General features: G+C 43.2%; 1 protein-coding gene across 1 annotated transcript in view; it reads left to right on the forward strand.

The window, feature by feature from the left end:
* agbl4 (AGBL carboxypeptidase 4) overlaps nucleotides 1-14,468 on the forward strand; it is a 331,146-nt gene that overhangs the window by 312,241 nt on the left and 4,437 nt on the right. The window contains exons 10-11 of the mRNA XM_025902946.1: nucleotides 1,308-1,460; nucleotides 7,003-7,165. Of these exons, the coding sequence (XP_025758731.1) occupies nucleotides 1,308-1,460; nucleotides 7,003-7,165 (316 nt within the window). The remainder of the gene's footprint in view (nucleotides 1-1,307; nucleotides 1,461-7,002; nucleotides 7,166-14,468) is intronic.

Here is a 14,468-nt window from a genome sequence, read left to right on the forward strand (position 1 = left end):
TTTGAATTATATATAGTTAAATTATGCAGCATGTTGTCATTTATTGAGAGAAATGCAAAAACCAGATAAACAGCTACTGCCAGATAATACTATAAATACTACCATCCACATTTTGAATGCTGCTTTGGCAATTAGTGTGTACTAGTGTGTGTTAATAACTTGAAATGGCAGAAGAAAGAAAATCTGCAAGTCAATCACAGCTGTAGAAAACAAAGGTTTGAATGTGGAAAGAAGAAAAAATAGAATACTTTTACAATAATTATATACTTTAATGTTTCCAGGAGCCATCTAACTATTGTTCTCAGTTTGTAGGTTTTATATTATGAGACAATAACACCCATTAGCAGCGCTTTCAGAAATAGAGTGAATTTATTCTTTGTGTCACACTCAATTATTTTTCTGTGTGAACTTCATGTTGTCACGTGTTTTAATTAAACGCCATTTGAATTAGTGTGACTGCACTTCTTTAAATTGGCTGTTCTGATCTGCACTCTGATTGTTGACTCAAAAAAAAAATCAAATCTTGTGACGTTGCACACAATAATGTTAAATCTTTCAAACTGGAAGGTTGTGATTCTCACAGCTGGTAGGTAGTGTCGGTGTTTGGCCAGTACTTTGTGGGAGAAGGCATCTGGAGTAATACTCATGTATTATGATGGTCCTGCATCTTGTCATGTTATAGCAAGGGTTGTAGCTGGAGGTCAGAAAATATGCCATTTATTTGTATCATAAGATAAAAGTCTCTCTCTCGAACTCTGTGTGTGTGTGTGTGTGTGTGTGTGTGTGTGTGTGTGTGTAGACTGAGTGATAACAGAGTCAAGCTGGAGAAACAGATCTTATCAAATCCATTTTACACAGAGTGTACTAGAGAGAAAAGACATTACACTCTCAATATGAAGTCGGTATTAACCTGATAAATACGTTGGGTCTACGTGATGAATCTGCGACGTCCACCTGAGCGTGTTTGTGTATTTTCACGATATTGCTCTTGGCTCACCCGACCATGTACGTACTGAAACCGTGCCCTTCAGAAGGACACCCTGATGGAAGTTATGTGTGGGTGGTTGGCTCCTTTCAGGTATGAGCGTATTTTCGGTGTCTGGAGGGTTTTGTTGTCATCCCATGGGTGAAAGCCTCTCTGCGGCGAAGTATCCCCAGAGCCGAGAGAGGACTTTCCTTACTCCCAGTGGAGAATCTCTGATGTGGAGTGTTGCTCGCTGACAGAAAAGTATCCTGGCTAACCTGATGTTTTTTATCATCTGTCTGTTTCCCTGTCCCTCTGTTCTCTTTCTCTTTTCCTCCATCAGAGAGTCAGTTTGGAGTTCTACATTGATGTTCATGCCCACTCCACTATGCTGAACGGTTTTATGTATGGCAACGTGTTTGAGGACGAGGAGCGCGTCCAGAGACAGGCTGTCTTCCCCCGACTGCTGTGCCAAAACGCGCCAGACTTCTCCTTTGTAAGTGATACAGACAGACACACGCAAACACCAGATAAGTGGGCTCGGGACCAAAATTACACCAGCTTCGGCCTTCGGGTTCGCTTGAAATGAGAACATGAAATAGTCATATCTCAGCAAATTCTGGCAAGGCGGTGTTCACCGAGGCACTTAATTGCCAACTGCTGCAACCTTAGTGGCAGTCAGTTGAGAACTTACGTAGCTTGCAATGGGTACCTTTCTGTTTTTACTGCATGCCTTTGAGGTAAGATGTTGATTTTAAATAAAAGCACCTGCTTGGTTTTAGGTGAGAGGAAAACACAGACTACACACTTATTAATTAAGAGTGTGCTTTGTGCCCAGCAGTCACGAGCGAAAATATGAAAATATCCTCTGTATTTTTGCCTGCGTGGAGGATTTACTGGCAGGGGAAATCCACAAGAATTGCAGTAATTTTTTAAATGTTGTGTTATACGAGGTTTCAGTGCCTCAAGCAAAACAGACTTTCGTTTTAATCAGAAACGGTCAGAAATCTATTTAGATTTCAGTCAAATGGGATAATGCAAATTTGCTGCCTTTACTGAATGGAGGCTGACCGTACTCAGACCACAGAAGCCCACTCTGAGCATAGATCATATAAACGCATGCATTCCAGAAACGATTTTCACCTTGTCCAAGGATTAGAGGAAGGGTGAAGGGAACGGGAGCAAAAAGAGGGAACGCTGAAGCATAAGGATTACAAGAACAACAGCTGGAATGCGTTTTTTGCGTAGCATTTGGGTTTGTTGGAGTCCTAAAGTAAAATCTGAAAAGGATTCTCAATTGTGTAAAAATGCATATACTTATAATGGTGAATGTGCATTTATGTTTTATCCAAGCACAGAACACAAGCAGAAGGTCATGACGAAGCACAGGACTGTAAGTAGGCCAGGAGACTCTGTGTGAGTGACGCAGGTGTTCTGCTAAAGCGCCCTCCTAGGTGGCTAAAACTGAGTTTATTTTGGACAGGAAGGATTGTGCAAACCGAAGGGGGTGAGGAGGAGAAACAAAGGACAACAGCAAAAAAGAACAGAAGGGCACGTGGGTGGAAATATTCACTCAGTGGCTGTGACGCTCCTCCACCCTGCTACACGTGCAGAACCTAATAACACCTTTTCATACACGTACATTATCCGCCAAGCTGATTCCTCTCAGCCCCGGGTCCCTTCCACTGACCTTCGTTCTCTCGGTGACAGTGACATTTCATAGCAGATCCACTTACACACATCATAAAGAATAACCTTTATTACCCATTGACACATAGGGAAGCCAGACAGGCAGATGTTCAGCCACACACGTATGGAAATGTCACTTATTGTCAGCGTCTATACTCTATGCCGCATTACGAAGGACAAGTAAAACGCTATTTCTGGAGAACTTCTCTCTTTTCTCTGTATTGCTTGTGTGACAGCTGGCCCAGGGGTCATCTCCCTCACTGTGCTTTTGTCCCTGTGCCCATTCAGCACTACCTAAAACCCAGTGCAGCAGCAGCAGCAGCACAACACAATCATGGCAAAGTCCCACTGGTGGCAGCCAAGTCTGCATTTCAGCAAGGCAACTCTCAGTGCACCAGAGTGGAGTGACAGTGAATGGAAACTTTTTTTTCTATGCACTCCTCCCAAGACGGCATCATAGCCGTGTAGTATAGCTGACAAGCTCAGACCTAAAAATAAATGTAATTTTTTTCCCCTGCTTTAGCCATTTACAGCCAATCTTTGAAATGACATTGTACAAAACTACTTTAAAGAACTTCCGAGGCACAAACACTGAAGAGACTAATCATAGCAGCTTTTTTATTTTATTTCTTTCATTGGTTACTTTAGAGTTGATATGACTCAACCGAGATCTATATCTATGTAAGAAGTGGTCTAACCCAACTTCTGTTCCACGTGGACATACCCCGCATTGACCAAGTAAAGAAATCACTAATAATAAAACTAGTGATATTAGTGGGGCCTCCACTAGCTGGAATGGTATCCAGTATAAAACTCTGCCAAATCAGACATCTACCCACTGTGGCGACCCCTTGTAGCAAGGGAGCAGCTGAAAGTAGGAATATCATTGTCCAGTAGACACGATTCTTTGGATTCTTTGGTTTCTTTAAAAGTTGTTCTGTCCTGCGTAGCTGAATGAATAACAGAATGCCAGCCTGATAGTGATCCACCTATCTTCTCACATTTGCGGAACTGCGACCCGGCCAGCGAATGGAGGCGCTGGCCCAAATGGTGGCACGCAGAGGGAGCAGGCAGCAGTGTTTCCGGCCGAGTGCCGGATGCAGCTAATACAAAATCTGTCAGCTCGGCTCGGGTCCTGGTCGACACCGTCGCCGCCGCTCCCAGTGACGTCCCTCGACTGCATGAGAGTGGCTGCTGGTGCCCGGCAGGTGCCTTCACCCGTTCCTGTTCCCCGGAGGAGGGCAGCCGAACAACCTCTGTTTCCACATCCTGCTCCATCGGCGTAACTTTGTGCTGAACATTTGGGGGGGTCAAGATCTCTGTCTAAATAAATAAATAAATCTGGGTAAATTCCCAGATGATTAAACATGCAACTATTTTGCTGGTAATACCTGAAATGAGTAAAGAAAATCAACAGCCTATTTATGCAAGATAATTCATAATTCTATTACGGGGGGTTATATTGGTTGGGTCTGATTATTGGGGGGGTCGTAACCACCCTAACCCCCCTGGAAATTACGCCCCTGTCCTGCTCAGCCACCTGCTCTGCCGGAGCTGGGGGTCGGGGCGCCGGAGGGACGTGCTCAGCGTGCCAGGGATTCTGCACAGCTGGAGCCAGGGGTCAGAGCGCGGGAGGGACCTGCCCTGGCCGAGTCGGGGGTCTGCGCACCAGCTGGACCTGCCTCGCTTCCACCAGAGGCCAGCGTGCGGTGCACGCCGGCTGCCTGCCAAGCCGCCTGTCCGCGACTGCTGCACCGCCACCGCTTGCCACGCGGTCAGACTGCAGACCAGCTCCGTCGCCTCTGCTGGACACGCGGTCTGCCCCCGGATCTAACACATCCCTGCCACTAGACCATGGGCTGGGGATGCCGTCAGTCGTGGCTGATTCCCTCTCCTACTCGCGGAGGGGGAGTAGGGGCCGTGGTCTGTGGCACCGCTGCGATGAGGCTGACACCGACTGAAGCGGCATCAGCAATTACGCCTCACCTGGATTTCAAGAAGAATGAACTAGCTCCTGTTGTTGGTGGTGGTGTTTGTATGGGCCTGACAGCTGAAAAGCAGCAGCTGTGAGTTGTAGAGATATCAACCGGGAAATAAAGTGTTTGAAAGTGCGAATATGTGGTCAGGTCTGTCATGGGTTTGTCAAAGCCATTTAACCATTTCACATGATTTTTATTTGATTTTGATTAATGGAAGGCTAACCTGGTGCACAGGGTGTTAACTAGTAATACTTTTTATGTGGCTGGAAAAGTTGTGTTTAAAACACCATAGCACAATGTGCCACAGTTCAGGCTGTTTGTGCTGAATGTTCTCCCTCAGACTCCTATTAGTATTATTGACACTCTGTAGGAGATTTAATGTGCACAACCTTGTGACTGTTGGAAAAAAAGCACACTCCTCTGCTCCTGACCTGATGCCCTGCCTTGGTTTTGGACTCTTCAGCATTCATTTCACCCCCAGAGATGATTTTCGACATGAAGGTGTCATGGTCCTGGGTCTATTTTCGGGTTTTTGGACTTTCCAATTTAGTTTATGTCAGTATTACGAGATTCCAGGTGTGCTTAGTGTTTGTGTTACTTCTTGTATTTGTTCCTGTTATTGAATTTAGTCTTGTTCTTGGTTCCTAGTTGCCTTAGTTTTTTTCCTCCCTCTGTGTTCCCCTCATCTTGTGTCAAATCCCTTGCATTAAGTTCATTCATGTGTCTGTGTCTTTACTTCCTGTTTTACTTTGGGTGTTTGTGTTCTTTGTGCTTTGCTTTTAGTTTTGCTTCCTGCGTCTTGTCTCCCGTGATTTAGTTCACCTGTGTCTCGTTCTCCCCAGCTCTTCCACTCCCATAACCGGGGTGCATATAAGTGGTCCGCAGGTGCGCATTCGCCGTCAAAATAAATGACGCGCACAAGATAAGAAGTTGCAACGCGCGTTTGCATACATAAGATTTTCTGGAGGAGGACAGACATTTGTTTAGAACTCTTAAAGATGTCGAAGAAACAAGCTCCTTTAAGCAATTACTTTGGTGTTCCTCCACCTCCAGAGAAATGTCAGAAGGTGTTTGAACCGCAAAAGAAGCGCGTATTGTCAGAAAAGTGGTTTCTCACCTGACAAAAACAGTGCCTTTTATATGTACGCAAATGCACGTTGCAACATCTTATCTGGTGCGCGTCTTTTATTTTGGCAGCGAATGCGCACCTGCGGACCACTTATGTGCACCCCTGCCCATTATCCCTTTTCTGTGTAAATATAGTTCCCGTCTTCCCCTTTGTCTTTGTCAGAGCGTCACTTCACTTTCTTCTCATGTCTTCCAGCTCTAGTGCTCCTGGACACTAGATTTACTTCTCAGTTAAGGTTTGCTCTTGTACCCCATTTTGTATTTTCACCACCACTTTAATAAACGGCTTGATTTTAGTTAAACAAACTCTGCCTCTGCGTGTCTGCAAGAGAAGTTGCATTCATGTTTTGTGGACATTTAGGAACTGAGGTGAAATTTAAGACGTAGAAATAGTTAACTTGCAAGCACTTGCTTATTTCTTCATAAAGCAGACTTGGTAAAACATCAGTGTTTATTTTCTGACTCATTAAAGGTTTGGGGTGTGCGATTCTTCAACAGAATGTAAGGAATTAACTGTGATGAAGTTGTGCCAGAGATAGCAGATATGTTTTGTGCTGCAGAGCTATCTACTGAATTACGCTAACCAGCTAGCCTCATCTCATCTTCTCATCTCATACCACTTTGAGATAATGTTGAGATAGTAAATCACTAACATCCAGTCTGTCCTCGCTCCAAGAGAGGAAGAAATTGTGCTGCCCAGAGAGCTGCATAACTAGGATTGTTTTTAGCCTAACACTGGTTGCGTGCTTCAAACACTTCCTCAAACAGTCACACCAGGCAATGCAGGGAACTTGAATCCTCTGCATGGTTTCTCTAGCCAGTCATTGTGCTGTGTGTTGTGATTTTTTTTTTGATAATTTCTAAGCTGTAGCCGTGTTTGGTTAAAACAGAACCTCTAAGGATCCATCAGAAACAACAGAGATGTACTACGCTTTTCAGAAACTGGTGACAGCAAACCAAAAACCAGCACATTGGACTGGAAGAAGGTGTCTGTCCCTTCAGGCTTTTGAAAATAGTGTGACTACTTGGTCTCATGTCATACACCTCTTCTTTCCAGATTAGGTTTTCTAGGACTTTGGGAAACATTTTGTAGTAGAATTCTGTAGTTTTTATACTATTTGTTGCATTACAGACTTAATGCAACAAATGCTATAACAATCTCCAGACTCCAGCATCTCTGCCGACATAAAGACTTGAATCTAAACCTTTAATGAATCTGTTTTTTTCCATCTGTTTCTCTAGTCCAACACTTCCTTTAACCGTGACGTGGTGAAGGCCGGTACCGGTAGGCGTTTCCTTGGCGGTCTTCTCGACGACACGTCCTACTGCTACACTCTCGAGGTGTCCTTCTACAGCTACATGACAGCTGGCAGCACCGCTCCTGTTCCCTACACTGAGGAGACATGTATCCTTCACCGTGTGTGATCTCTCCGTGTGGAAGCTAAAGAAAAAAATCTGTTTTCTCTTTAAAGTGAAGAGAACAGCAATAATGTTCTCTCTTTATTTCTCCCCTCTCCTCATCCAAAACACACCAAACAAACACTGTTTCCGCAGCAACAATCTCCCACTGAAATCAAGCCAACTGATCTTGTAATCACTGGAGTCATTATTTTAATGTTTGTGTTGTGAGCGTTACCGCATGTGTGTGTGTGTGTGTGTGTGTGTGTGTGTGTGTGTGTGTGTGTGTGTCAGGTCATGTGTACTCACTAGAAAAGCATGTTGATCTTTTGTTGCCTCTTGTTGCGACAGATGTGCAGTGACAGAATAGGGATGTGATAGCTGTGTCTATTGATTTCATTTACAAAAGAGAGAGGAGAAAGGGGCTCGCGTTGGCATATGTAGCACTGCACTTGTGTGTGCGCAGACGAAGCGGTGGTTGCTGTAAAACAGCGAAACAAACGGGATCTCTGTCGGCTACAATCATGAGCACAGCCATACATTTATCACGGAGACTGAAGGTCACAGGTGTCTTAATGGAAGCGGACGGGAGGAAGTTTTCCTTCGGCTGACCTTCTCAGGGCTGAAGAGCTCCTGAAACCTAGCCGATGGCGGTCTGATCTTACCGATAGAGTGAGTGAGAAGAGGGAGAAAGAGAGATTTAGAGAGTGAGATAAGGACCCTACATATGAAAAGTATGTGCTCCCCTACACATACTCCACAGGCGAAGGGGTGGGTGGATATAGATGCAGCCCCAGTGCCCTCTAGTGCCAATAACTAGCAAAATCTGCCTCGCCAAAAGAAGAGGCAAGTCACGATTCATTAACACATGGAAAGTTAGATATAGGAAGATCAGTTATACATATGCATCACTACTAGTCTTTATGGTAATGTTGTTTTTTTGTTTTTAAGTGACAGACGAGAGGCTGAATAAAAACAAGTCTTCTCTTCCTGCTTATAGAGGCTAAAAAATGCATATTGTGATGTTGCATGTGTGTTTTCCACAAAGGTTTATGACTTTAATGCTTTTGATAGAAACATCTCAGCTCGTTGCATTGCACACATGGAAGAACCAGCATGTGTATGCACACAGGGCAGCCGCAGAAAAAACATATGGTAATACACGGAAGAGACAAGTGTCTGGCTGTTATGCTAAACAAAATGCACATAACAAATTCCACTCTGTGTTTTCGTTTGAGGTGGTGGCGGCGCTGGGTTCAGAGCCTGTTCTGTTTGTGTGTGTCTGTGTGCCTTTATTCTGAAGGTCAAATTATGAGAGAACCCACGTCTGTTGGGAGGATTTCTTTCTTTGTTTTCCAAATGTGTGTGTGTGTGATGTAGGTTGTGAAAAGGGAGGGTTCCAAAGAGGAGGAGCTCCACAGGGTGGGTACGCAGCACAGGGACCTGGTGTAGAGTGGAGATTGAGGTCAGGCGGGTTGAAGAAACCGAGCATGTAAGTTTTTATGCCCCAGCAGTCAGCTCGATGGAGCGTGCAAATCATCAACAGAGACCTTTAGCATCTGCCCCCCCACCCACCACTCCTCCCCTTTCTTGTTTCTCACCTGACACAAACATACACACACACACACACACACACACATGCACAATCCCCTAAACTAATACATGACAAATAAATAATAACCTAGGCCCCTAACTCCTACCACCTTCCAAAAGTGCTGCCCTCGCCCTTTCATTTTTCCTGACTCTCCTCCACTGCTGTGACTTGTAGCCACCAAAATTGAAATCTTAACCTTTCTCACAGCCGAGACTTTGGTCACAGTTTGAAGGTGCTCAGAAAACAGCGTAATTCAATGTGTGTGTGTGTCTGTCTGAGTTTGTTTTTTGATTCCTCCTCTCTTTTCGTGTGTCTCCTCTATTCTGTCCTTTCCTCTCATCTCATCACCCAGAACATAACAGCTCATTATATCATCTAGTCAAGCTGAGAATCCTCTTCTCTGAAACAGCAGGGACAACCTCTATTGTGTGTCTGTCTTCTCTTTGTCCTCTAATCATTTAACACCTGTGAGCCGGTTTCCACGTGTGCATGCTCGTACCTCCTATATTTTCTTTATGCTTGCATGCTCTTCTTGCAGCCAGTTCCATCGAAGTAAATACCACACAGCAAACTCACAGTAAAAATATTTTAGCCCTGTTTATTGTCTGCACTTTCTTTTTTTAAAAAGTAAAACTTTTTTGCAGTTTTTTTGAGGGACCTTCCAGTTCACACCGTGGAAGTTCATCTGGAAGGGAAAGGGGATGAAGGTTGAGATAAACTGGGATCGTGTTCAAAACTCTGCTTGACGCTTTCTGTTGTGGGTTTGTGTGCGTGTGTAACATAGCTAGTGTGTTTTTCTTTTTGTGTAAGCTTTGGGAGCCTACTTACCTTGTGTGTGCGCTTGTGTTCTTTTTCTGTTTTATCTGAGCAACAGTGATCTCTTTGACTTTGAAGAATTAGTTTAAAATTTCTAAAGCCATTAAGAATTTGCTTCCCTGGAAGACTTTGCACTTGTTTTTCCTGTTTTGAAGGGAGCGTCATTGCTTCTTCTGTCATAATACAGTCAGGGTTTTTTTTTTATTGTTGTTGTTTTTTAAAGGAGCAATGCACTTTTCTTTTATGTTCTCTTTCTGCAAGTTTTTTTCCTTCAGTGGAGAGAAATATGCAAAGAAAATGGCATTTGTCTCATCAAAGGTGGTCACTCCTGATTTAATCAAGCAACAATGTTTGGGTATTTATTCACAGCAGTAGGTTAGATGCACTGATACAGCATGGATTGACAGCCAAGACAGCTGACTTTGACTGGCAATAAAGGTACATATGTGCACACTCTCAAACACACGTGCATACGCACATAGACAAACAGGTGCTTCTCTTTATCTTCATGTGTATGTGATGTCTGTCTGCCAAAGCAACAGCACTCGACAGGCACCTCACCATAACAGTGGGACTCCATGAATACCAGAGCTGCCAATGGAACACAGTATGCATCAGTGAACCTGACACCCAATGGACAGGCTGTGACAAGTATGCAAATGATATAGCTTGGAGGCAAATATGCTTCACTACCACACATCATCCACATCACATCACACAGACACGCGCAAATGGATAGGTGCTCACATATGCAAGCCAGCGCACATAGACACCCGCATCTACACACACAGTTGATTGCACAAATGTGGTTGCCATGCTCAGATGAACAGGTGTCCTCATATGAGTACTCACAAAGATGCACAAACACATATGTACATCACCGGTGGTGTTGTGGTAGGTTTTTTTCTTTTTTCTTTTACATATGTTGATAAGGCTGGAAAGCCTAAGAAAGTTTGCAGATATTATTTGCACTAGAAAAGGCAACATTTCTGCTGAAATGTGGTGCTGCAAATGTGTAGTTGAAAACTTTTGAAGTACTAAAAGAAATTCAGTTTCAGTTCAGGTTCAAATACTGAGAGGAATTGAGGGCTTCAAAATACAGTGGAGCTGGACAAGTCAGCTAAGGTGCAGCTAAAGTGCTGGAGATAAAGGCACTGACATTAAATTTCAAATGTAAGAGCAACAGAAATCAGTCGAAATGAACTGAGAAGCCACAGAATCCACTGTTAATAAGTGTTAGAAAATTTCTTAAGCCTTTGATTTAAGTCCTGAAAGTAAATAAGGAGAATGCTAAAGAAAGGAGACAAAGAATATTAGACTTGGCCATATATTTGTTTTGGAAAATAATTAAACATGACCTTTTACTTTATTTAGTAGCCCAACATGTTGTCATCCCAAAATGTAACATACCGACACTATGTGACAAATCGTCGGTATGTTATGTTTCAGCCACCCAACCCGTCGGAAACATGAGAACCGTTTGGAACCGTTTACTTTCTCATCATGAATCACTTTGGAAAACAGTATCTAATACCGGGAGCGTCATGCTATTGAATTCCATCCACAATCCGGCGGTATCATAGGGACGTGGAAGGTTACCTTTTGGGTTACTATGAGATGCCTCAGGATGTGACAAATCGTCGGTATGTTACGCATTAGGAATGAGAACGGTTAGCTTGTGCTCCGAAAGTTGCAGCTGAACTTTCCTCCACACTGACTAGAAGAAATCTTAGTCTTTTCTACTACTGAAAACATGAAGTGCTGAGTTTGGGTCAGAAGGTTAACATGACCAGTCCAAAAGCTTTTAAGCTTTAATTACTCTTGAACCATTCTGACCTTTTCTGTCTTGACAATTCACTGTTAGAATTCACAGGCCCAAACATAGATACTACCACCACCATCTTTCATACGATTCCTACACTGGAATGCTGTGTTTTCCTTTCTCGTAGCAAAATGCTTCTCATTTAAGCCACAAAGTTGTATTTTGGTTTCCACCCATCCACATATTGTTTAAGCAGTCTCTGAACTATTCATGTTATCTGTAGCAAGGTGCAAATGTCCTTTTTCACAGAATTGTGGCATTCAGCTTTCAGCCCTCTCATGCACACGATTGTTGTGTAGCGCTCTGCTGAAGGTGGACCTATTCACATGAACATGGACCAGTATGAAAGGCCCCTTTAAACACTTACAGATCACCCATAGTGGCCTCACCGCTCCAGACCGTGTTCTTCAGGTGTTTTTTATAGACTGATCAGAATGTCTTGAATTTGCTCCATTTGTACAAAACCTATCCAGCTGTGGATTTGTGGTTATATAGAAGCTATATAGATATGGTTCAGTGCTTACTCAACTACTTCTTTTCAAAGTCTCATTTGTTTGCACAGTGTTTCAATTCCATAAACCTGTGCTGTAAATATCACAGCTGATTGTCAAACCTTTAAGTGAAAATAATTGATTGTAATTTCAAATTGAAACTAACCACTAATCCACATACATTTCCACCCAACAGATAAATCATATTTTCCTCAATAAATAAATTGCCAAGTCCAGTATATTTTATCTCTTCTGTTCAGTCGGGCCCCTTTTTTATGTAGCTTTTGTGAGCACCAGTCTGAGCATCACTGTATCTAGTTGTTTTTATTGTTTTCATTTTTATTTATTATCAGTTCTGTCATAAGATTGTACCACTATAAAAACAAATACATAAAGGATTAATGACAGCAATAAGAAAGAACATAAAGACACACTTTGAGCTATAAACCACAGGTACCAGATGAGATATGTGTGGATATTTTTAGTCACATTTTGTTTTTATAGTACTTTTCTTTTATGAACTTTGAAAACAGAAGCAGTCTTTCTTAACTAACAATAAAACTGAAAAAATAATAATAACTGGCTCATAGAAATAGCATCCATTATCTCATTTCAGCGCTGTATGATTCAAAAGATTTTGATATTAGTGAAAACAGGAGCCTTTTTTCACACTCATTTCGTTACTCGGGCTTCGGCGCTTGTCTCCTTGGCAGTGTCAGGTCCTCCTGTCAGGGATTTAAATCAGCTCCTGTTTGTCCCTTTGGGTAACAGGACGTGAGGTCTTTCAGCCTACTGATTTGCTACTGGGGACAAAAATGTCCCTTTCTGTATTGCTGTTGTTGACTACCCTCCTGATTAGCATTGATAATTAGCTCTCTACGTGTCAGTGCAGTGACAGGACCTGTCAGTGGCCCGTATTGATGACTTGAATGTCCCCTTGCTTGTCTCCTCGTTAACTCTTGTCCAATCTCGACAGCATTCTCCGCGTGTCTTGTTCATTTTACCACTAGGGGCTTTGCTGTCTGCTCATCACCTTGTCTGTCTGTCTGTCTGGCAGGACCAGGCACGAGAGACATAGCAGTGAAAGCCACTAAATGCGGTGCTGACAGCAAACAGCTGCAGTAAACAAGTCATGACGCTCCCCATCCCCTTTGTCTCACGCGTCCCATATCTCATCAGCGTCTTTGCCGGCATGCCCTTCAGCCATGACAGTGACCGCCTATTGATTAGACAAGACCATTATGTGTACCAAGATGTTAAAGAATACACCTCGCACACCTCAGCGACTCATCCTGACAGGCTGCACACACACTCGGACACCCTCTCTACGTCCTTGCCAATAATGGATAATGATTATCCAATGATAATGATAATGTTCTGAGCTCCAGTTAATGAGAGAATATTAATAATATTTTGAGTATTAGTCCTTGTGTTATTCAACAGAGACTCCCTCAGAGTGCACCGAAGCAGCTAAAGCAGCTTTTCTAAATATTTCCACCACCATCCACCGCTTTAATCCTTGCTACAGCCCGCCGACTGTTTCCTGGCTCACACACGCATGACTTCCTGCTGGAGCAGCAGTCTCATTCCAGACCCTACGGTTTCCCCCGGCAAAGGGCCAGGCAACAGTCAGGGCATCCTCTCGGTCTCCGACCATTTACCCTGTGGAAGAAGTTCTCCTTCAGAGGCTGACCGTCCATCACAAAACCTCCTGTAATAGACCGTGAGTCGTGACAAGCCAAGCTGAGAGGCCATCTGTGCACGGTGGGGTCCGAGTGATATTTTTGTCGCCGAGCGTGCTTGGCCAGAGAGCTCAGGACTGGCACCAAGCTCTGCTGAGGAAAGAGAACTGAGGAAAACACCGAAAACTTTCCAGAGGTCAGAGGGAATACGCAGAGTGGGTTTTGCACTTGTTTATCAGTGTCTGTTTACATCTTTGAGTAAGGACGTGTTTGTGTGCAGATTAATAACTACGTATTTACATATCTGCTATTCTTAGCCATAATACAAGCTTGAAATATTAGTCTGCGGGTTTGCTGGTAAGCTCATAACTTTGGTCCAACCAAGCAAGTATATATAGCAGCTGACATAGACAGTGGGATGTCCACCTTTGCTCTGTGGTTTTACAGGCATCAGCATCTTGGTTTTTGGAATTTGGAAGATCAAGGGGTTGATTTGGCTGAGAAACCCATTACACTGCACAAATAAGTAGACACACACTGCTCTGTCATTGGTCTAAATTATATCGTCATTTACAAGATTAAAACAGTGCTATATTTCGATTAACTTAAAAGTAGAGACAAAGTACATAAACTCATCACAAAAGTGCTTACAGAAGCTGTAATCAAGCAGTTGGTACGGTTGTTTTTCACCAGACTACACAATTGCTCTTCTTTTTTGCAGCTCCTTGCCATTAGAAATTTAACTTGGAAGTTTTTACATCAACATGATGAATTTATTCCAGATGGTTTCTTGGCTTTACCGAGGCCCAATTTAAGATGAATAAGCATTATTTTAAACTATTAATCCTAAAAAAGGTTAAAAGTTTTAAACATTTTCTGCTCGATCGTGTCCAATTTGCTGAAGA

Source organism: Oreochromis niloticus, linkage group LG23, assembly GCF_001858045.2.
Source record: "Oreochromis niloticus isolate F11D_XX linkage group LG23, O_niloticus_UMD_NMBU, whole genome shotgun sequence".
Classification (NCBI taxonomy): domain Eukaryota; kingdom Metazoa; phylum Chordata; class Actinopteri; order Cichliformes; family Cichlidae; genus Oreochromis; species Oreochromis niloticus.